We start from the raw sequence: 25,166 nt of genomic DNA, 5'->3' as shown, positions 1-25,166 counted from the left end.
AGTTGAGATCTGAACCTCCTCTGGCCATGTCAGTGATCCACAGTCTTCCTCATTTCTCGGGGCTTTATGCTAAAAGCAGCTCCTGGAGAACTATACTTGTCCTATAATCGTGGGAGGAGAAAGATCATTCTCCTCTGGTAAAAGTACTTCAGAAACAGAAAGCAATATTGCAGTCAGGTTCACAGAACTGAGGGGGGTATCTAAAATGTCCAAGGGTGCTAGATGGTACCTTGAATGGGCCACCCAAGATCATCACTATGGCCCTTTACGAAACCATTAACGAACTCTCCAGCCACACATACATTCAAATACATTCCAGGAGACGCTGAGTTCAAGAGCACGGATTGTCCTTTCCTTCTTTATATCCATGACCCAGCACAGGGCTGGCAAAAGTTCGAAACTCAGGAAATATCTGTCAAATGGAACAGAAAGGATGAGCAGCACAGCCTTCGGTCATCAGCGTCACCAGTCAAGCCAGTGGCAGCTTTCTTTCCATCTTAGTCAGTTTGTAATCACATAGCAATTAATCAAGCAGCTTTAATCTCTTAAGGGCATTTTTAAGAGAAAATGAACAACAACCAAAAAAACACAGAAGGCATTCATCACTAGTGCTTCCTCCAGGCAAAAATTTAAGGATTCCATTTAAAAAAATAAATGAAGCCATTTACAAAAGGTTTTCCTGGGAAGTTTCAGCCAAAAAGAATCAACCTTCTAAAAAGAGGCAATTATATGAAAGGGGCCAGGGGCTGGATACATAATCCCCAAACTTGACATCAACCCAACAGGCCCAGATAACTTCTTCCAGCAGATACAATCAATGGATCATGAACATGTTCCCAAAGTATCTTTCCCACTTGTTAAAAAAAAAGGGCTTCGAGCCCCGTTCTCAGGAACCATGTTTCTTGGATTTCCCATTAGAATGACCTCCATCCTCCAACTTCTCATAACTTCCCCTTTAATAAGAAAAAACACAATGCATATACACAAGGAACAGAGTAAACAGAACATGGGAAATTTCTATGGTGAAGCAGATTCCAATGATTGGTGAGAAATGTTTGTTTTGGGAGATGGCGTATCTTTCATTCTAGCTCACAAACCCTCCCCATCATTCTGTTTTCCTTCCGTGTCTTTTTCTCTAAAGAATTCATGTCAACAACTCCATTTGTGACCAACTTCACAATTAAGCAACAGGGGAGGGGAATTCTTTCAGAAAGAAGTGTTCAGGTTTTAGTAGTTAAGTATGGGAAGCATGTTAAAATAGAGATAATATCTTAGTGGTTTTACCCTCCTCCAAAGCCAGGAAGAGGAAAGATTAAGCCTCCTCCTTCCTTAGCTTACTTTGCCTGTGTTTGAAGGACTGCTGCTCAGCTGAAGTCTGGAAACAACTGTCAGTACCATTCAAGGCTCCACAGTAGGGGGTCACTAAACTGGATTCAGCTTTTGGAATATTCACGTAACAAATTTTCATTCTGTAACCTGACACTAAAACTTGTTGTCACTACTAAGCAATTTCTTAAAATGAAAAGTATTAGTTTGGGGAAATATTTAAAATATATATCTTTTCTATTAAAAATATTCATCTTTTTTTCCAAAAACTAAAATTAGCCCCAACTGAAAAGTTTTTCAAATTATTGGAGATACAGAAAAAGGTGACAAGTGGAAAAATAAGTGTCTTTGCTACTACCAATGAGACTAGCCTTCCAATAACATTTACTAAGATCGAAAAGGAACACCATGAAATGGCAGTAACTGACATCTTCTTTGAGGGCATTTAGTAAGTCACCCTCCCTGCCCTCTACAGACCACTGCCAGCTTTTCTATCCTGGGCACCAATATGCCCTCCAGCGGCTTTTGGAGGGCCTGTGTTGCTGGGAGGACCTAAAACTGAAGTGGTATGAAAATGAAGTAATGAGATGAGTGTATATTTTCTAAACACACATCTGCACGTGTGCACGCACAGACACACAGAACACATACATTCAGGTGAGTGACACTCCCCACCAAAGTAGTCACTGAGGAGGCCCCACATCTCTCAGTGATTACCCAGGTACTTCAGACATCTCTGGAACTCCTCTGGGAATTGTGTATGAGTTGCCCAAGAAAACGGCTCTGACTGCTTTACAGCTGCACCTCGTTTCTGACTCCAACCCTCTTGATAACCTACTTTCTGTTCCAAAGGTTTCCAATAGGTTCTGACTAGTTTCAAATTAAAATTATCTTTCCTATAACCCAAAGATTAAAGAGAAGAAGGGAGGCAAATCTTCTGAGAAGAATCAAAAGTAGGTGATACAGTAAATCCTTTGTGATCTGGATAAGTGAGTCATTGTTCTGGACCTTAGCTTCTGCCTTAGTAAGAAGAAGAAGCTGGAACAGACAACCATTAACGTCCTTTCCAGTTTGACTATTAGATGTCTAGATGTCTCCAGACTTTGAGGACAGTTCCAGAAATGTTTTCACCAAAGACAACATCATTGGAAAAACTGTGCAGCCTCCAGCTGAGGCCACCTGAGGGGGACAATGTACACTGGGATATGTAAGATCTGAAAGGCTTGTTAAAATGCCAGTCACATGACTTTATAGTAACAGCTCATACATGCACAGGGAATGCCAGTCCACCAGAGATTCCCTAAAATTCTATCCTAATCCCTACTCTCAATGAGCCCAGATGGGCAGAAGCACCAAGCACCACCAGAGATGCAAAAGACACACGGTGTCACCTGCTAAGGAAAATAAACCCCAAAGGTCCATGGGACTGAATTGACCAGCTGCATCCAGCTAGACACCGTGTTTCCACAGTAGGGAGTCTCAGTACTGTTCTTGCCTGACTTCTGGGCAAATTTTTTGGATTTTAGAACAACACTGCAGATAACTCTTGTCCAAAAGGAGAGTAATAATGAGGTCCAATCAGTTTATCTAACAGAGTGGAACCCCAGGAAAACAGAAGGCTGTAAACTGGAGGAATGTGGATAACTGTACAGTATATGTTTGCACTTCCAGTCAATCTCAATTATCTGCATGTGGATTTTGTACAATAATATTCAAAGCCCAGCCAGCTTTCTCTAGGCTCCCCTGGTATGTCCTTGGATCGCTGTCCATTATGGCAACCTCTTAAGTGTGGAAAAAATCCATGGGATTTGTTGTTGGGAGACCCAGCAATCAGTCTGGGCTATGTATGCCCTTAGTAGTTGAGAGAACCTGAACATCTGCAATGCAGTTTCATCATCAGAAACTGGGGCTAATACCACTTACATGTGAGGTCTCCTGAAAAGACCAAATTAAACAATGACTATGAATGTGGTCTGCCAACTATATAGTATTAATCAAATGTTATTTTTTTAAACAAGGAATGTACATTAACTTCTATAGAAGCATAAAAACTGATTTCATTAGGTATATTTACTTGAAGCAAAGGTAAGAAGGGGGAACACAATCTTTTTGGATCTGCCAAAGAACTACACTGTTGCACTTCTTTGGAAAAAACAAAAAAAAAGATGGAACTAATTTTTATCTGCAAGGCTGATTTAAAACACCACCTGCTGAAAGAAGTCAGGAGGTCTATCAATGTAAGAAGGCATCCCCTTTCTCCTCTACCATCTAACCCTAGCCACTCTGCTCCTGAATCTCATGCCAAGCAGGTGCTGCCAGATTTGGCCCGGATACCCTAAGGGGTGGGCCACCCTAGGGAGTGAGGAGTGCTTCTGGCCTGGGTCACAGGGAGGCAGAGACAAAGTTCCCTTGGATATAGTCTACAAAGGCCCCCAAACCTCTCAGAATCATACTTGACAGTGTTTTGCCATTAAAAGAAACCCAAAGTGAGAACACTCATTTCTTCATGATAAATGATCAAGCTCAAAGACCTCTGAGAAAAACAGGTAACGCTGTTCATCAGGTGTTACTTGGCCCCCGCCATGCTACTGGACCGCAGGAGATACTGATCCACGCTTCCTTTTCGCCGACTCACAGTCCGCCTTTCGTTGTCAAACATGCGCTGCAACTGCAGAGCCAGCTGCCGGTCCTCTTCCTCTTGCTGCAATTTCTGCTCCATCTCTCGCAGCACTGGGTCTGTGGGGGCCAGACCCACCTCACCACTGCTTTGTCGCAGTTTCTTAAGGGAGCCATTTTGTTCCAAGTGCTTGGTCTTACAGCGTCTTTTCCTGCCCCGACGCAAGGAAGGAAGTGGCTCATCACCTAGGTTGTCTGCCAGAACACCATTAGGCAGATCAAAATGATTCACTGTCTTCAGCTGTTTCTTTGTTTTGAGGACCCCACCCAAAACACTGTTTTTAGGTAGCACTGAGTTAACTGCTGAGATTTTCATACTTGCTGTTATACGGGTTTTATCTAACTTGGCATCTGGGGATGACCCTGACCTTTCCGACTGCTCTCTCTCCAAAGAAGTCCCACTGGCCCCCACTGGGAGTTCTGAAGAGCAGCAGGTTTCCAATGGGATCTCAGTGTTCTTTTTACGGTCACTGCCCTGTTCTGCTTTTGTCTGGCTAACAGAGGAAAAATAATCAAGGTCAGGGGCGGTAGGTCCCGTACATTCAGAGAGAACTTGCCCACTGGACAGTCTTGTATTTAAAGCCAGAAGAGGCTTCTCCTTGTTGGACTGCGTAACTTCAGAGACCAGTAAGTCGTCCCCTGTTTCTGGAGCCAGGGAGGTGAGGGTGGCTTTTGAAAGGGTCTTTTTGATCTGCCGCTCCTGAAAGATCTGCTCCCACTTCTTGAGGATCCGTGGACTAGCCTCATAAGAAGTCTGCTTCTGCAGGCTTCTGTTTAGGTTGCGGGGTGTCGATTTGATGATGAGGGGACTCAACACGCGGCCATCAGGGAGCCTCTTGGGCGGAGTACATGGTGAGCAGACAATGGGCTTGAAATGGTTTAGCTCTTCTGAGATGCTGTCGTTACTCTCAGGGCTGATAGAGCGCTCTGGCTTATGTAAGGAAGCCAAGGCTGACAGGGAGCTGAAGGGCAGGCGCTTCTCAACGGTTAGGTCGGGAGCCGAGAGGCAGCGGTGGTTCCGGGTGGACAGCAGGACACCGATGATGGGGTTGGAGGTGGGGGTCATGGCTGTGGCCTGAAAGAGATTAGAAGACTATGTATACATACATATATAACCTTTTTCTTCATCATTCCTTCTTGATGGTAGAGGGGTAGAGGAGAGAAGGGTAAGAAAAAAGATAACGGGTGATACAAGTCTAAGTAATGTAGAAAATCCCTCATTTAGAGTGCACCCACCATTTAGAGAAATTCCTACACATGAAACAAATAATGAGATTGAAAACTTTTATGAAAAAAACCTCATCTAGAATTTTTAAGAAGGTTTTTCTAGGAGCCCTCATTCTACTTATCTTCCTACTAATTCAAACTCTCTTCCCTTCACATCTGTTTTGTAAAATTCTCCAACATAATGAGTTTGCCTAGGATCCATTGTGCCTCTTCTCATCTGAAATGGTTCTTTTGTGGCCGTGTGCAGGAGGTTATGGGACGGGACAAGACAGCCCAAGAAGAAGCTGTGTCTGAGGTCTACCTTGGCTTTGCTGGTTGGGGCTGCTCTGAGTCTGCTCTTCGCTCTGTCCTGACCAGTGTCACTGCAGCTCTGACTCCTTTCCATCTTGGAATTTAGGTTCCTAAAAGAGAATAAAGACAAACTGTCAACCGTAGCCTATGATTGCTAAGGGAAAAAAGATGACAATCTCGTCTGTGCTTTCAAAGCTATGCAGCTATAACAGAAAATGTATTAATTAACAAAATAATTTTAAGAACAAATCCTGTCCAAAGAGAGTTCTCCAGAGAGGACATTTGGTGTAAGTCTTTGTTTCCAAACTTAGATCCTGCCTAAATAACACAAGACCAATGGCTATTTCACTCATGCTTAGAGAAATAGAGGGACACCGCACCTTCCGTAATAGAATGGACACAGGGACTTCCCTGGTGGTCCCGTAGACAAGAATCTGCCTTCCAATGCAGGGGATGCAGGTTTGATCCCCCTTCAGGGAACTAAGATCTCACATGCCTCAGGGCAACTAAGCATGTACTGCAGCAAGGAGTCCATGCCCCACAAGAGAAGCCCCTGCGTGCCGCAACTAGACAAAGACCACGCACTGCAGGAAGAGCCAGTGCAGCCAAAAAGTAACTTTTAAAATAATAATAATTTTAAAAATAGGATAGATACAATATCAAATCAACTTTAGAAACTTTTTTTTTCCTTTGCTTAGGCCCAGACCTCTTCTCAAGCAATCTAAATCATCCATGAAACAAATATTTAAGTACTTATAAAACACCTAGCAAATCGCTAGATTCCCATGTAGGTAGTAAAAATTAAATACACTCTCTCCCTTAATCTACTACATTTAAGCTTCCAAAGGCCTACATCCTGGTGATTAAGAGATTTCAAGATCAGAAGATTTGTCTTGTGCATTATATTATGATTTTACAATGCAAACCAAAAACCAAAGTAGCTGTATTATAACACTGATCTTACTGGGTAACAGCTCTACTCAACAAGCATTTAACATACAGTTACTATATGCCAGTCACCTATGAGCATTATCTGGGCACTGGAAATACAGAAAAGAATGAGGTACAGTCTAGGTCTTCAAGGAATCAGAGTCCAGTGGAGCAGACAAATAATTCAATATAACACAGTTAAATGGTACAATGAAAACTTATGCCTAATAATTTTGCCTAATAATGGCATAAGAGAGTTATTAATTAATTACCTGGGACGGAGTGAGAACAGGGTTGGAAAAGCCTTCAGTGGCATATGTATTTTGAAGGATAAATAAGAATTTACCAGAAGACAAGGTGGACACCTAGCTATGCAGATGATCCCAAACAGAAATTATTTCCTTGAGTGATTTTACTTAACTCTGGAATGGAATAGTCATATCTACTCTTTTGAGCAAAAGATTTAAAATTTTATGATAGTAGATTAGTTAAGAGAAAACTTATAAAGGAGGTAATGAGGTACATGTCCTCTCCCAATTTGGGACCAGTCTGTTCCATGTTTAGTTCTAATGGTTGCTTCTTAGCTGCATACAGATTTCTCAGGAGGCAGGTCAGGTGGTCTGATTCCATGTCTTGAAGAATTTTCCACGGTTTGTTATGATCCACACAGTCAAAGGCTTTGGCATAGTCAATAAAGCAGAAGTAGATGTTTTTCTGGAACTCTCTTGCTTTTTCGATGATCCAATGGATGTTAGCAATTTGATCTCTGATTCCTCTGCCTTTTCTAAATCCAGCTTGAACATCCGAGGTTCTTGGTTCATGTACTGTTAAAGCCTGGCTTGGAGAATTTTGAACATTCCTTTACTAGCGTGTGAGATGAGTGCAATTGTGCGGTAGTTTGAGCATTCTTTGGCATTGCCTTTCTTTGGGATTGGAATGAAAACTGACCTTTTCCAGTCCTGTGGCCACTGCAGAGTTTTCCAAATTTTCTGGTGTATTGAATGCAGCACTTTCACAGCATCATCTTTCAGGATTTGAAATAGCTCAACTGGAATTCCATCACCTCCACTAGCTTTGTTCGTAGTGATGCTTCCTAAGGCCCACTTGACTTTGCATTCCAGAATGTCTGGCTCTAGGTGGGTGATCACACCATCGGGGCTGTCTGGGTCATGATCTTTTTTGTATAGTTCTTCTCTGTATTTTTGCCACCTCTTCTTAATATCTTCTGCTTCTGTAAGGACCATACCATTTCTGTCCTTTATCATGCCCATCTTTGCATGAAATGTTCCCTTGGTAGCTCTAATTTTCTTGAAGAGATCTCTAGTCTTTCCCATTCTATTGTTTTCCTCTATTTCTTTGCATTGATCACTTAGGAAGCCTTTCTTATCTCTCCTTACTGTTCTTTGGAACTCTGCATTCAGAGGTATGTATCTTTCCTTTTCTCCTTTGGCTTTTGCTTCTTTTCTCAGCTATTTGCAAGGCCTCCTCAGACAACCATTTTGCCTTTTTGCATTTCTTTTTCTTGGGGATGGTCTTGATCACTGCCTCCTGTACAATGTCACAAACCTCTGTCCATAGTTCTTCAGGCACTCTGTCTATCAGATCTAATTCCTTGAATCTATTTGTCACTCCCACTTTATAACTGTAAGGGATTTGATTTAGGTTATACCTGAATGGTCTAGTAGTTTTCCCTACTTTTTTCAATTTAAGCCTCAATTTTGCAATAAGGAGTTCATGATCTGAGCCATAGTCAGCTCCCAGGCTTGTTTTTGCTGATTGTATAGAGCTTCTCCATCTTCGGCTGCAAAGAATAGAATCAATCTGATTTCGGTATTGATCATCTGGTGATGTCCATGTGTAGAGTCTTCTCTTGTGTTGTTGGAAGAGGGTGTTTGCTATGACCAGTGCGTTCTCTTTGCAAAACTCTGTTAAGCCTTTGCCCTGCTTCATTTTGTACTCCAAGGCCAAACTTGCCTGTTACTCCAGGTATCTCTTGACTTCCTACTTTTGCATTCCAGTCCCCTATGATGAAAAGGACATCTTCAGGGAGGCCTGGCGTGCTGCAGTCCATGGGGTTGCAAAGAGTCGAACATGACTGAGCAACTGAACTGAACTGAACTAGAAGGTCTTATAGGTCTTCATAGAACCGTTCAACTTCAGCTTCTTCGGCATTAGTGGTGGGGGCATAGACTTGGATTACTCTGATATTGAAGGGTTTGCCTTGGAAATAAAGAGAGATCATTCTGTCATTTTTGAGACTGCACCCAAGTACTGCATTTCAGACTCTTCTGTTGACTATGAGGACTACTCCATTTCTTCTAAGGGATTCTTGCCCACAGTAGTAGATATAATGGTTACCTGAATTAAATTCACCCATTCTGGTCCATTTAGCGCACTGATTCCTAAAATGCCAATGTTCACTCTTGCCATCTCCTGTTTGACCACTTCCAATTTACCTTGTTTCATGGACCTAACATTTTGGGTTCCTATCCAATATTGTTCTTTACAGCACTGGACTTTACTTCCATCACCAGTCACATCCACAGTTGGCTGTTGTTTTTGCTTTGGCTCAGCATCTTCATTCTTTCTGGAGCTATTTATTGGGCACCTACTGACCTGTGGAGTTCATCTTTCAGTGTCATATCTTTTTGCCTTTTCATACTGGGGTTCTCAAGGCAAGAATACTGAGGTGGTTTGCCATTCCCTTCTCCTGGTTAAATTTACTCATAACTATTCTGGGTTTTTCTGTGTGTGTGTGTATGTGCTACTGCAAATACAATTGCTCTCCTAATTATATTTTCACAGTGTTCACTGCTAATATAAAAAATGCAACTGATTTTTGTGTGGTGATCTTGCATCCTGAAACTTTCCTAAATTTGTTTATTAGCTCTAATAGTTTTTTCATGAATTCCTTAGGATTTTTTATGAATAATACCATATCTGTGAACAAAAATGTGAAAGGAAGAATACTTGCTCCTTTGCAATCAGGATGCTTTTCTTTTCTTTCACAGTTTTACTGAGCTATGTTTGACATATATTGTATAAGTTTAAGGTGTACAAAGTGTTGGCATTTGATACACACGTATTGTGAAAGGATTCCATGGCGAGGTTAGTTAACACCTCCATCACCTTACATAATTACCATTTATTTTGAGGGGTGAAGAACATTTAAGACCCGCTCTCTTAGCAGCTTTCAAACACATAAATACGGTATTGTTAAGTATAATCACCATGCTGTACATTAGATGCCTAGGACCTATTCACCGTAGAATTGGAAATTTATACCCTGTGACCAACATTTCCCCATTTCCTCCGCCTTCTGCCAACCACCATTATACTCTGTTTTTATGAGTTTGGCTTTTAAAGATTCCATATGTAACTGACATACAAAATTGTCTTTCTCTCTGACTTAACTTTGCTTAGTGCAATGCCCTCAAGGTCCATCCACACTGTTGAAAATGGCAGAATTTTCTTATTTCTCATGTCTGAGTAATATTATATATACATATATGTATCTCACATTTTCTTTATCCATTCATCCATGGACAGACACTTAAAGATTGTTTCCATGTCTTGGCTATTAAGAATAATGATACAATGAATGCGGGAGTGCAGATAGCTCTTGGAGATTCTGATTTCATTTCTTTGTGTATATACCCAGAAGTGGAATTGCTGGATCATATGGTAGTTGCAATGTTTGCTTTTGAATTATATACGTACCTTAGATATTTTGGATATTAATCCCTTATCAAATATATGATTTGCAAATACTTTCTCCCATTCTGTAGATCGCCTTTTCATTTTGTTGACTGTTTCTTTTGCTGTGCAGAAGCTTTTTAGTTTGATGCAGTCCCACTGACATCTGCTTTTGTTGCTTAGTGTCATCTCCAAAAAATGATAGCCAGACAATGTCAAGGAGCTTTCTATGCTTTCTTTTAGGAGTTTTACACATTCAGGTCTTATTGGTTAAAGTTAATTTTTATGAATGATATAAAATAGGGGCCCAATTTCATTTTTTTGCCTGCAATTTTCCAGTTTTCCCCAGCACCATTTATTGAAGAGACCATCCTTTCTCCACTGAGTTTTTTTAGGCTCTCTTGTCTCATATTAGTTGGCTGTATTTGCATGGGCTTATTACTGAACTCATTGGTTAGCTCTAATAAGTTTTTTGGTGGAATCTTTAGGATTTTCTTTTCTTTAGGATGATATAAGATGATATCATCATAAACAAGAACAATTTTACTTCTTCCTTTCCAATTTGGATGCCTTTTATTTGTTTTTCTTCCTTGACTGCTACAGTTGGGACTTCAGTACTATACTGAATAGGAGTGGTGAGAGTGGGCACCCTTGTTTTACTCCTGATCATAGAGGAAAATCTTTCAACCTTTCATTCATGAGTATGTTAGCTGTGGGCTTGTCATATACGGCCTGTATTAGTATGTTCCTTCTATATCCAATTTGTTGAGAGTTTTTATCATGAAAGGATTTTGTATTTTGTTGAACACTTTTTCTACATTAAGATTTACAATTTTCATCTTTCATTCTATCAGTGTGGCATATCACATTCATTGATTTACCTGTGTTGAACTACCTTTGTGACCCAAGGGTAAAACCAGTTGATCATGGTGTGTGATTCTTCCAAGGTGTTGCTGACTTCAGTTTGCTAATAGTTTGTTTGGAATATTTAATCAGGGATATTGACCTCCAGTTTTCTTTTCTTATAGTATCTTTATTTGGCTTTGGTATCAGGGTAATACTGGGTTCATAAAATGAGTTAGGGAGTGTTCCCTCCCCTACGGTTTTTTGGAAAAGTTAGAGAGGGGTCAGCATATTAATTCTTCTTTAAATGTTTGGTAGAACTCACCAGGGAAACCATCTGGTCCTGAGTTTTTCTTTGTTGGGAGGTATTTCACTACTGATTCAATTTCATTACTCATTATTTGTCTATTCAGATTTTCGATTTCTTCATAATTCAATGGTAGGTTGCATGTTTTTAAGAATTCATCCATTTCTTCTAGGTAATCTAATTTGTTGGCATATAATTGTTCACAGTAGTTTTTTGGGATCCTTTGTACTTCTATGGTATCGAGTGTGATGTCTCCTCTCACATTTCTGATTTTTTTTTTTTTTTTTTTTTAGTCTTTTTTCCCTTACTTAGCCTAACTAAAAGTTTAGTAATTTTTTTCTCTTCAAAATATCAGCTCTCAGTTTCACTGGTCTTTTCCATTGTTTTCCTGGTCTCCATTTATTTCTGCTCTGGTCTTTGTTATTTCCTTCCTTCTGCAATCTTAGGCTTAATTTGCTCTTCTTTTTCTAGTTCCTAGAGGTATAAAGTTAGATTGTTTATTTGAGCTCTTTCTTTTTCTTAATAGGTCTTCCCTGGTGACTCCATTGGTAAAGAGTCAGCCTGCAAGGTGGGAGACTGGGGTTTAGTGTCTGGTTTGGGAAGATCCCCTAGAGAAGGAAATGGCAGTCCACCCCAGTATTCTTGCCTGGAGAATTCCATGGACAGAAGAGCCTGGTGGGTTCCAGTCCACGGACTCACAAAGAGTTGGACACAACTGAGTGACTAATGCTTTCAATTTCACTTTTTTCTTAATATAGGTGTTTATCACTATATACTTCCCTCTTAGAACTGCTTTTGGTGCATCCCATGCATTTTGATATGCTGTGTTTCCACTTTTGCTTCTTTCAAGGTATTGTTTATTTCTCTTTTAGTTTCTTCTTTGGCTAACAGGTTTTTCAGGAGCGTGAAGTTTATTTCCCTTTATTTGTGAATTTTCCAGTTTTCCTCCTCTTATTCATTTTGAGTTTCATACCATTCTGGTCAGAAAAGATACTACGTATGATTTCAACCATCTTAAATTTGCTGACCTGCTTTGTGATTTGTATGATCTATCCTACAGAATGTTCCATATGCAGTTGAGAAGAATGTGTATTCTATTGTTGGATGGAATGTTCTATATATGTCTGTTTGGCTCATTTGGTCTAAAATATAGTTCAGTTCCAACATTTCCTTATTGATTTTCTGTCTGGGTGATCTATCCATTGTTGAAAGTAGAGTGCTGGAGTCCTCTACTAATATTGGTATTGTTGTCTATCTCTCCCTTTGGGTCTGTTAGTATTTGCTTAAAATATTTAGGTGCTCCAATTGTGGGTGCATATATTATATATTTATGATTATTTTATCTTCTTGATGAATTGACCCCTTTTTCATTATGTAATGCCTTTTTGTCTGCTGTTACCATTTTGGGCTTAAAGTCCATTCTCTTTTCCCACTTCGGTTTTCATTTGTATAGAGTATCTTTTCCCATCCTTTTCGCTTACAGCCGACCTGTATCAGCAGAGCTGAAATAAACCTCTTGTAGGCAGTATATAGTTGAGTCTTGTTTCTTTATTCAATTTGCCACTATATGTCTTGTGATTGGAGAATATAATTCATTTACAGTTAGAGTAATTATTGAAAGGTAAAGATTTACTAATGCCATCTTAGTCAGTTCCTAGTAGTTCTGTACATCTCTTTTTCCTTTAGCCTTCTTTTGTGGCCTGCCTTTGTGAACTGATAATTTTCTATAAAAGTATGCTTTGATGTCTTTGTATTTTTTGTGAATTTACTGTAAGTTTTTGCTTTGTGGTTATCATGAGGCCTACATAAAACATAGATATGAGAGTCTATTTTATGCTTGATAACAACTTATCTTCAATGACATACAAAACTTTATGCTTTTACTCTCTTCCATTTTATTTCTGATGTCACAACACACTTCATGTCTTTTTATATTGTGTATTCATCAACAAATTAGTTTAGCCATAGTTATTTTTCAACACTCTTGTCCTTTTAACATTTATACCAGAGTTAAATGGTTAACTGAGAACTTCCCAGGTGGCTCAGTGGTAAGTGATTAATGAGGACAGCCTGCCTGCCAACACAGGAGATGCAGGTTTGATCCCTGGGTCAGGAAGATCCCCTGGAGAAGGAGATGACAACCCACTCCAGTATTCTTGCCTGGAGAATCCCATGGACAGAGGAGCCTGGCGAGCTCAGTCCACGGGGTCGCAAAGAGTCAGACACAACTAATGACTAAATAATAACAATAAGTGTTAACACATCACCATGCTACCTTATTATTCTTAACCCTAACGCCTCCCAGCTAGTGACTGTTCTAATGTGTAGATCAGAACATCTCTACAGTGATAGTTTTATCAAAGGGGCAGTGAGGGGTGTTTCCTTGGTAACTAATGAGCCAACCTGATATCAGTTTTCTTTATAATTAGTAACCTCCCTCTCTCTCTGGTTGTGAAGATCACTGCCATGTCCTGCCCGCTGTCTGCTGCACACAGTGTGATGTCACTCAAGTACCTTGCTTCAGACATGGAAGATCCCTCGTTAATCCTACTAAACTACTGATGTCTATGTTGCTGCCTCTGGGCTCTTTCTTTAGTCTTGAGGTAGGGCAAATACAGGCTTGCAGACCTACCGGGTACAGCTCAACAGACACTGGGAGCATGCACAGGGAGCTGGCCACAGGGTGAGAGCATTTGTGAATGAGGCATGTGGAACGATGGGAATGCCCATTGGCCAAAGGGGAGGATGCACAGGAGAGGTATCCCCAGTGGCTTGGGGGTGATGTCTGTAATGTAATTAGTAAGAGCTTCATCTCTTTGAACCCTCTGGAGTCCTATCTACTGCTTTCCTAACCTCTTCCTTCTGCTCAGTCATAGAGCTCATGATTCAGTACCCGGGTTGAGGCAGGAGAGAAATAGGCTTCATCTACAGTTGGAGCCTTTTAATAAGAGAGTTTATTTACATTTAATGTAATTACCAGTAAGGAAGGACTTCTGCCACTTTTCTATTTGTTTTCTACATGTCTTACACCATTTTTACTCCATAATGCCTCCAATAATGCCTTCTTTTGTGTTAGATATCTCCTACTATAACCATTTTGATTTTCTTATTTCTTTAACCATATCTGTTATTTTCTTAGTGGTTGCCCCAGGGATTACAATTAACATCTTATTTGAAAACAATATTTCAAATTAATGCCAACTCAATTTCAGTAGTATATATAAGCTTTTTTCCTATATAACTCTACTCCCCCAATGTTGTTATTATCACATGAAGGTCACAAAAATCATGAGTGTGAAAATATTGTGGAAACTATCAACATAATATATAGATATTATTATTGCAGTATTTGGTCAGGTTAAGGGGCTTCAATGCTGGCTGAGAACAGTCAGCAATAAACTTGATAATGTTCCTGAGATTTAAGAGCTCAAACAATACCTTTGCTAAAAAAACAGGAGAAGTAATTACACCTCCCACCTTTCCCACATCCATTTCTATATTCCCAAGCCCTAACAAGTACCTAAAACACAGTGGATATATTTAATAAATTTCTTATAAGTGAATAAAAATATGTACAGAAATACCTATGACCTGCTTAAGAAAGGAGAGAAAACCTCAATATTTATTAGGAATCTATTACCTCTCAGGTATTGTGTGTTTTAAATATATTATATCTCATTTAAACCATACAGAAACCCTGTAAATCAGCATCCCCAAATTTATAGACAAAGAACTGAAGGAAGTGATTTTTTTTCTAGGTCGCACACGAATCTCCAAAATTCTAAGGCATGTGCTCCTTCTCCCTCAGCACACTGATCTTACAGCCTGCTCTATTCCGCCACAGAACAGACCCAGCACACCTAGGGAAGTTCTCTTTTCCAAACACATAGTGAAGTCATAAACAAGAGAAAGCGGCATTGTCTGAAAGGTTACTAGCTTAAAATTTCCACTGCCAAGGGACCAGATGGTTTCTGGGATGTCTCGTTAAGCTAAAAATACCCACAACCACAAAGAGTCTGACTTACAAACAAAGAAAAGGAGGAGCAGCCAGTGTCAACATGCAGCTGGAAAGCTAGAGGAGTTAATGCTTAGGAAACACTGCTTAAAGGGCTTTCAAATGGTAATACACGGTATAAAACATGAGATAGCTCATGTTATTAATTGCTTATTCATCACTCTCTCTCACATACCCATTCCACATTAGTGTCTTTTTTCCCCCCACATTACTTTCTTAATCAAAACTCTCAGGCCTGGCAGAGTCCCACCAAGAAGCTGAAGGCAAGAGAGGATCCTCCTCCCAGCCCCTAACTTGGATATGTGAGGCCCCTCACCCCAACACATACATACTTGAGTAAAGCAGAAGCAGCTTCCTAGGGCCCAACTGTAGCTGCCATGAACCCAGAAATGGGTAAGATTTTGTTACAAGCCTTCCCTTGAATATTTATTATTGGGTTATCTGCCTTGTGTACACTAGCATTCTTTTTTTTAAAGTGTACAATTTAATGGTTTAAGTGTATTCACAGAGTTATTTAACTATTACCACAATTTTAGAACATTTCCATCACCTCATAAAGAAACCTCATACCCTTTAGCTACCACTCCTAAACCCCCGTTTCTCCTCCGCACTAAGCAACCACTGATCCACTTTCTGTCTATATGTATTTGCCTACTAGGGACATACACTAGTATTTTTTTGCTGATGGATGGAACCATTGTTTCCACAGCTATATTTCAAAAGTCATGCAAAAGGCTTTGAATTCCCTCAAACAACAGGATAACTGGGCAGCTTCTTACCCAGCTCTATACAACTTTGTGGTTTTTTAGAACAAGACAACGTATAAATTATTTAAACAAACAGAAAGAAGGAAGCTCTCTGTTACAAAGGTAGATCATTTCAAGACAAAGATCTAAGTGCAGAGTCTTTTGTCATAGGATTCTGACAGTGGTTTGCTAGAAAGAGCACAGGTTTGTGGAGTCAAGAGAGACCTGAGTTCCAATTTCATCTCTGTCACTTTATTGAGGTGAGAAGTTCTAGGGTGAACTGCTTAATCTCTTTGAACTGCATTTACCTTAGCTGAAAAATAAGAATGTTAGAAATCTTACAGGATTAATGTAGAAGCTTAAGGAAATGAGGTATGTAAAGTACTAAATACAGTAGGAAGACCTGGGAGAAAGCTAGTTCCCTGATGCTACTTGTCACCATCCTGCCATATCCCTCTGAAAACCACCAGTATATTCCTATTGTAGTATGACAGAGAGATTCAGTTTAGTTCAGTTCAGTCTTTGCTACCCCTTGAACCGCAGCACGCCAGGCTTCCCTGTCCATCACCAACTCCTGGTGCTTACTCAAACTCATGTCTATTGAGCTGGTGATGCCATCCAACCATCTCATCTTCTGTTTTCCCCTTCTCCCACCTTCAATCTTTCCCACCATCAGGGTCTTTTCAAATGAGTCAGTTCTTTGCATCAGGTGGCCAAAGTATTGGAGTTTCAGCTTCAGCATCAGTCCTTCCAATGAATATTCAGGACTGATTTCCTTTAGGATGGACTGGTTGGATCTCCTTGAAGTCCAAGGGACTCTCAAGAGTCTTCTCCAAAACCATAGTTCAAAAGCATCAATTCTTCGGCATTCAATTTTCTTTATAGTCCAATTCTTACATCCATATATGACTACTGGAAAAATGATAGCTTTGACTAGATGGACCTTTGTTGGCAAAGTAATGTCTCTGCTTTTTAATATGCTGTCTAGGTTGATCATAACTCTTCTTCTAAGGAGTGTCTTTTATTCATGGCTGCAGTCACCATCTGCAGTGATTTTGAAGCCCCCCCAAATGAAGTCTGTCACTATTTCCACCGTTTCCCCATCTATTTGCCATGAAGTGATGGAACTGGATGCCATGATCTTAGTTTTCTGAATGTTGAGCTTTAAGCCAACTTTTTCCACTCTCCTCTTTCACTTTCATCAAGAGGCTCTTTCGTTCTTCTTTGCTTTCTGCCATAAGTGTGGTATCATCTGCATATCTGAGGTTGATATTTCTTCTGGACAGAGAGATGACTGACACCTCTAAAAGCTACTACTTAAGTTCCACATCACTTCTCCTTAGGCTATCTTTCTTTTCCAACTGTAGCTGCCATGCCTATATGAAATTCATACTTTTAGCAAGATTTGTCCTCTTAACTAGTTCATCTGCTGGATTTCTGTTCTTTTATCCCTCTCACACACACACACACACACACACACACACACATGATCTGCCCTAGACCATCATTAAGCCTTGTGGTTTCTTTTAAATCACTACCTCAGTTTTCTCTCATAGTCTCCTTTCCCTGATAGTTATTGTTTGGACTATTCCCCACATATAACTTGCTAAATCCTATCCTGAGATTTTTTACAGAACCCACCAACTGCCCTTACCCCTTCCATTTCATGCCCTGGCCACATTTCTTCCACCCTTTAAAACCCTACTTTAAGCCACTTCTAGATACTTCAATCTTAGAGGTGAAAAGAATCTTAAATCATTCAATGAAATCCCCTGCCCAGCAAGCAAAAAGTAGGGCATAACAACCTGTATTTTACATAAATTAAATAGAATGAGGTCAACTGATTTTACTCAAGCTCACACTACTGTTTCCCTAAAACCTCCCAAGACTGGCTTCTCCATCCTCACACCTCTCTGGCTTGTCTCTTTTCATCAGTTCTAAAGTTAGTCCTCCAGTATCACAGCATTTATGTGTCTGGTATCTGTCAGCTGAAAGAGTTCATATTTTCATGTGTTTGTTTTAAAAATGAGGAACAAGTCAGGACAGTTTAATTCATCCCAACACTAGCTGGGCATGCAGTTATTATGACCGAGTCAGGAGTCAGTCTCTGTCTCTCTCTCTTCATACACACACACCTTACAGGAAGCAGAGACACTACAAGGCTCTTTTGCTGAGCCCCACTCTGAACCACAATCTCAGGCTTAAAGTATCGGAACATTAGCAAACAAAATAATGTAGTTAATTTCTACTTATTTAAGGTTTAATTATGACTTGGTGCAATACAGACTTTTCTCTTACAGAATCTATAAAAGGATCCCCTATTATAGATCCCCCATAATCTACTGCTAATGCATTAAAGGGAGAAGCTAACTTTATAGTATAAAAGCTTTATCAGTGTGGTCCCTAGATCCCCCCCACCCAAATCCCATATTAATCTTATAGAATCTACTCTAAACAACAGCCACCAGCCATTCTGTTTCCTCTACAACTCCCAAAGTCCTCTTTCCTAGAGACCCTGCAAGTTTGACAATTCTGACAAAAAGCCTCCTTTAACCTACCCACGGGCACAAAGACCTATATCATTAAACATTTCACAAGTATTTACTGAGCCTCTCCTGTGTGCCAGGTACTGTACTAAGTATTTTGAATATAATGGCAAACAAGATTTTTGTCACTGCTTGCAAAGGATTTAAAGTCTAGTGGGAAAGTGACTTTTAGAAGGGATTTTATAAAAATCAGGATCTATAAGAAGGTGATGGGGGGACAAAAGAATACAGTGGAAAGAGCCAAGAAATCTAAGTTCTAACTCATCGTCCTTCTAGTCCAGCAGTCTAAGATTTGACAAGCCATGTTTTCTTGCTGGCCTTTAGGCTTTTCACTCTGAAACAAAGGAATTAGATACGACAATATTTATGATCCGTTTCAGCTCTGGGTTCTAAAATAAAATACAAAATAGTGGCCGCAATACTCACTGAAGACTTAACATATGCCAGAAATCTCACTAGGCACCGTTTGCTTAACCTACAGTTTTGTACAGCAGTACTGGCAATACTGCCTCACTTTCCTTTTTTCATTTTTTAAACTGGAAGGAGGATAGATGGTTTGACTATATTTTTTTAATGGTTATACCCTATTTCCCAAGTAGAAGTTTAAGTGATTTACAGTAAAAATACGAAAAATTGAGCCTTAATAAAGACCACATTAAGTAATAAATATGAGAAGAGTATACTAAATGTTATTTTTAAAAATTATATGCCATGTTGTTGATTACAGTAAAAATACGTAAAAAATGAGCCTTAATAAAGACCACATTAAGTAATAAATATGAGAAGAGTATACCAAATGTTAGTTTTAAAAATTATATGCCATGTTGTAAGGCCATGACGACCAAACTAAAAACTCTGCCATAATCCTAAACTTCTTAACAGCCAAAGCCCAGAGGAAAATGGAACTGGACATGTAGCTCTTACAAAAGACACTGGCTGAACAGAGAAAGTTTTTCCAGATTGAACTTTTAGGTAAAGAGGGTATGAGGAATGAAGGGAAATAAATTTAAATGAACAACAAACCAGTTTTTCAGATATCTAAAATAAGACCTTAACTTTATAATTTATATCTTATGGTTGAAGTTATTAAATCTTTTCAATTCACATATATTTGATGATTAACTTAGAGATGACCTTGAGTTAACTATTACTGTATCTGACTATTTGAAAGAAGCTTCATTTTCAAAGAGCTATAGGATTTTATTAATAGTGTAGCAAAACATTCTTTGTTTTGAACGTTTCAAATGCAAATAGTCTGAGCTGCTCTCACAAGATTCAGCCAGAATCTACTGATGGACTTCTTCCGAAATAACCATCCTACCAGGCCTACTTGCTCTTACCTCCATGCTTCTGGGCTTAAGAAAGAAAAGTTTATAGAGTAGGTAAGTAAAATAAATGCAGATTAATTTGATTTAAATACAGATGTTTAAAAAAACTTTAAAAACTTTTACAAATGAATTCTCGTTAGGAAACAAACTTGCAGAGAAAACCTATTCTTTAACTGTGGCTTACCAGATAGAAAAAAATGTATTTGAAATATTCCCAAACTATTACCAATGCTAATTCCTTTTTACTTGTGCCAAAACATATAACATAAAAGTTACCACTGTATCCATTTTAAGTTCAGAGGCACACTGTGATGCAACCGTCACCATGCTAATTCTCTTTTAATATATCCATAAACCTCATCTCAGTGTCAGCACTAACAATGCCACACTATTTTCCTAAATATCATTTAAAATTGAAACAATATTTTCTTAACTAAGAAATAAAACATGTTGACTAAATAAGAGATGCAGTTCACTGTATTACCATAATAGATTTTCCAACCTAAAGTTTCTATGACATCAACAAATTATTTCCTAAAAAGATAACTGTACCAACCCAAATCCAATTAATTTTCTTTTCAATTGTCCTAGTAATTGAACTCAGCCCACAACCTTGTATATTTGGAGGAAAATGCTGAAGTTCATAAATGTATAATATGACTGTAAACATCTCATAACAATAAAATGTTAAGTGAATATTTTCCTATAAATTAAGCCCATTGTGACTCAGTGTTACAAACTATGAGAAAAGATGAGCCAAGGAGCAGGAAAAGAAGATGTAGTACAGATATTCCAGAGCCACACATAATCAGAAGCACTCCCCTTGGTATATAGACTAGATTTTGCCCTTCAGAGAAGAATTTTCAAAGTTCCTTGCTAGGCATTTCTAAGTAACAACATATTAACCTTCTAACCACTTTAAAAGAATGAATTACATGGGCAGAGATCAGAATTGGTAATAAGTAGTTCACCTGTACAATGTCTACTCCAATTAATTGGGGCAATTTGGCCTTGACATCGTATTTGGGTTTTAATAGAATTTCCTTTTTTTCCAAGTAATTTCAAATGAAGAGATATTAATTGACTAATTGCAGACTGCCAAGAGCAACATTATTTTGTTTCAGGGGATATTTATTGTAACTTGATCGGAATTAATGATATGATCTTTTTTTATCTTTTTCAGTAGATCCCTCTAAAAATCATTAAGATATATCTGCTATAAATGGGGAAAAGTTCTATATATACATTCTGCAGATGACAATTCCTAGTCAAGCAATCTTGAATTTTTTAACTTTACAGAGCATTTATATTTCAACCACATATGCACAAAGCAAGAGTATCATCATCACCATAAATGGTTAAGTACAGTGGCTTACACATTATATACTGGGTCCTTATTACATCAGTCAAACTTCAGTGGCAGTAATACGGTGGCCATTCAACAAATTTCAAATGAATGAATAAATAGTTTAGCAAACAGCCTTCCTGGAAGGAGTTACCATCACCCAGAGAAAGGAAGGCATTTAAGGGAAGGACAAGTTTAGTGAATTTTACTCACAGAAATATTCAACATTCTATAATAATCTATATGGGAAAAGAATATGAAAAAGAATGAATATATGTATAACTGAATCACTTTGCTATATACTTGAAATGAACACAACATTAAGTCAACTATACTCCAATAAAATTTTTTAAAAAAGAACAGGAAAATCAGAACACATACAAAAAGGATTCAGATATAAAAACATCAGGGATCACAACAATGTGAACTTTACGACATTCTTAAACTTAGTAGATTTTTTTGGTTTTATTTATTAGTGATGAACAATAAAGAGCATTCAGATAAAAAGGATCCAGGTGTATGTCCACAAGTAAACAAGAGAAGGCCACTTCATAATGCTGTGTTAAGGAAGAGAAGAACCCTAGAAGTAAGAGTGAGCAACGCCAGCTTTAAACCAAAACAGACAACAAAGTGGGGTAAAGATTGTGTCTTTTCATATTAAAACAGAGTATGGCGTGCAGTAGCTGTGCCCAAAATGTCCGCTGAATAAATGATTCCTTCCAGCCTTCCTCCCTTCTTTCATTTTTCCTTCCCTTCCTTTCCCTCCTATCCATCTATCCATCCTTCCTTCCTTCCACTGAGGCCTTCATTATTCTTCCATCACCCAACATCCATCCAATTCCTCCTTCCTTTCCTCCCCAGGGCCTGCAAAGTCCAAAGTATCAAGAGATTTCTTGACAAGGGTCTTAAAAACTTTTCAGTTTGCCCTCTTGAAACCTATCAAGATATATTTTACTTCCAGGCACTGAAAAAAAGTCAACTTTGGCCTCAAGTTCCTACTAAGAGAAAAAAGTTCACAAAGAAAATCCATGGCTACTGTCTTCAGTATCAATGGATACTGAATAAGGCTTTATTGTTTCCTCCCAGAATAGAAAGTTCAACTCTTCTGTTCAGCAGAGCAATTAGTACAATCCTATCCTGAGGATACCAGAAAAGGATAATGTTTACTTTTCTTTAAAAAATTCAGTTCAGTCCCTTATTTCTTTCTAATCCATATTTGAAAACCAGTTTCCCCCTTCCCCAACTCCCACCTCCCCGAAAGTAACTACAATAAATCCTTTTGCTCCCCCGCCCCACCCCCAACCCCATCCCTTTTGCCTCATACCCCAAAATGAAAGAACCCTGACTGAGTTCATTATCAGTCTCTTACCCTGCCAGGAAAGCTAAGGAGTAGGAGCTGCTCTTGGAAACAAATGCCGAGCGGTGTGTCTGTATCATCTTGCCTCGGGAAGGTTCTTCATTCTCTGAATCTGAGAGGCGTGCAGGACACTGGCAGGAGACAAGGGAGACAACACCGTCTATTTGGGGTTCCCATGGACTCTCCCACAGCTGTTGTTCAAGTCTCTCTATTATATGCCCCTTCTCTCTCAGTCCAATCGATGTTGCCAACTGCCTCCTGGGATCCCAATCTGGATAGCCCAAATACAGCTCAAACTTAATATATCCAAAATCAAACTCACTATTTCTCTTCTCTAAGTCCCACTATGAACCCAGTTAGAAGCCTCAATGTCATCCATGACTCCTTCCCTTTTTTCAAAGTCATAATAACATTGCATAGAGCTCTTGAGTACCCCAACACACCCAAATATTTTATTTCATTTACTCTTTAACCAGTTCCACTAAGAAAGGCCTATTATCTTTTACAGATGGCAAACTGAGGCTCAGAGTAGTTAATTTGCCTAGGATTTTAGAGTTAACAGGTAGCTAATGCTGGTACTTCGATCCAGAGCATCTGTTTTCAAACTGCCTCCACGTTATTCCTACTTTGCTCCTTTGTACTCCTCACATGTCTCTCAGATCTAATACTCTACTGTCTCTCATACTCTACTTGTGTATACTCATCATCACTGCCTTTCCTTAGATTCTCATCATCTCCTGCCTTGACTACTGCAATAATCTACTTACAGGTCTTGCTCTTTCCAGCCTTTCTTCCCTCTAATCCTCTCCATCCTATTAAGCACACAGATCCCATCACTCCCCTGCTTAACTGTTGGTGACTTTAGGATCAAGTCTAAATACCTCAGCAGGATCCAATAACCTTCAAAACCTAGATCCAACCTTCTATAAAGTTTTTTTCCCAGCAGTTCCAACACAGGTAACTCCTTGAGCTCTACAGCAATCAAACTACTCTCAACTCTCCACATGTACCATCATAGTCTTTCAAAACTTCTATTCTTTGGGACATGCTATTAGTCCCTTTCCCTAAGATTCTCCTTCCACATTTTTTGCCTATAAAATATTCACTGACCTTTCAGAGGCATCTTAAATACTATTTCTCTTGAAAGGTTTTTCCATCAGCTTTTTCCATCTTGCTGACACTATTTCATTTATCTTCACTTTATTTTCGAGTTTCTTCTTGAGTTTTTAAATTTATAATGTTTCTTTTACATGTGCCTTTTACATACAACATATGAGAATTTGCTCATGATTTAATATGAGTTTCTTCTTTATAGTGTGTACGTGTGGGCTAAATCACTTCAGTCATGTCTGACTCTGGCAACACTACAGACTGTACCCTGCCATGCTCCTCTGTCCCTGGGATTCTCCAGGCAAGAATACTGGAGTGGGTTGCCATTTCCTTCTCCAGGAGATCTCTCCAACCCAGGGACTGAACCCGTGTCTCCTGCGCCTCCTGCATTGGCAGGCAGGGGGAGCAACTATCACACTGAACTGTAGCTTCTTATTTAGGAGTCTGACTTCTGTTTTAGACAACTGACTCGGACAGCAAATGATTACCTTTTCTCTAAAACTTCTGATACTGTTATACAGTAGGTAAACAAAAAAAATGTCTAATCATCTAATGATTAACCAGTTTTCTAATGATTAAGTTAATATCAAAGTTAGAGTTATGGACAGAGGCATGCAAGGCATCTTACGGCTCAGAGTACATTGTATTCCTTAAATGTTTTGCTATTCTCTAGGCTGATAGGCACATTCATACAATAGGCTAGGTTTCCAACAGCCTGCAAGAAAGAGTTGAAGGATTATAGTTTACAGAGAAGTTCTTCAGTTTTGTAGGGTATCTATCACTCCTTAAAACCCTGTTGTACAAACTATTCACTGGAGAGACGTTAATAGCACTAACTAACTCATTACCAAATATTGTGGGAAGCAAGAAAAACCTTTGACTCAATAGACTCAACAAGGGGGTAAATAATGGCAATTCTTCTTTATTTAGGCTTTTCTACACAATCAATTCAGTACCGAATAAAAGAATATTCAAATTCCAGCTCTACTATTAGCTACCACTGTCACTAGAGGTTAGTTGCTTTACCTTTCTGAGTCTCAGTTTCTCATCTATAAAATTAAGAATTCTCTCTCTACTATTAATACACCTATTGTGATAAACCATAAAAACACACGGTGCATTAGCTCACAAGTAGTAAATGGTCAACAAAAGATAGACTGTTTACATCAACATAAGTATTATAAGAAAACACTTTAGTGTTATAATACAAATATGCCAGGTTTCTTTTAATTGTTGAAAATAAATTTACATTATTATAAATAATTACATAAAGAGAAAGTACTCTAAACCCCAACTCCTCTCTATTTCTACCCCCACAAAAACCTAAAACAATAAGATAGGAAAATATTCACCTCTCATCTTTAACACTGCATAAAAATAAACCTATAGCACAGATCCCCTGGAACAGAATATGGCAAACCAC

The 25,166-nt window shown here is 39.0% G+C and overlaps 1 protein-coding gene across 5 annotated transcripts in view; it reads right to left on the bottom strand.

The window, feature by feature from the left end:
* Nucleotides 1-519: 519 nt before the first annotated feature.
* The window catches only part of RNF169 (ring finger protein 169), a 91,256-nt gene continuing 66,609 nt past the window's right edge, over nt 520-25,166 (bottom strand). For 4 of the 5 annotated variants that reach the window (XM_086340842.1, XM_086340844.1, XM_086340845.1 and 1 more), the window contains 3 exons: nt 22,646-22,764; nt 5,531-5,630; nt 520-5,077 (listed from right to left, as the gene is read on the bottom strand). In XM_086340842.1, the coding sequence (XP_086196968.1) occupies nt 3,893-5,077; nt 5,531-5,630; nt 22,646-22,764 (1,404 nt within the window). In that variant the 3' untranslated portion in view covers nt 520-3,892. The remainder of the gene's footprint in view (nt 5,078-5,530; nt 5,631-22,645; nt 22,765-25,166) is intronic. The other variant, XM_086340846.1, reaches the window with a different exon arrangement.

This window comes from Bos grunniens, chromosome 15, assembly GCF_055505025.1.
Source record: "Bos grunniens cultivar Pamir isolate PY7600 chromosome 15, Bosgru_T2T1.0, whole genome shotgun sequence".
NCBI lineage: Eukaryota > Metazoa > Chordata > Mammalia > Artiodactyla > Bovidae > Bos > Bos grunniens.
The sequence above is the reverse complement of the archived record's forward strand: the minus strand, read 5'-3'. Positions and strand labels throughout refer to the sequence as shown.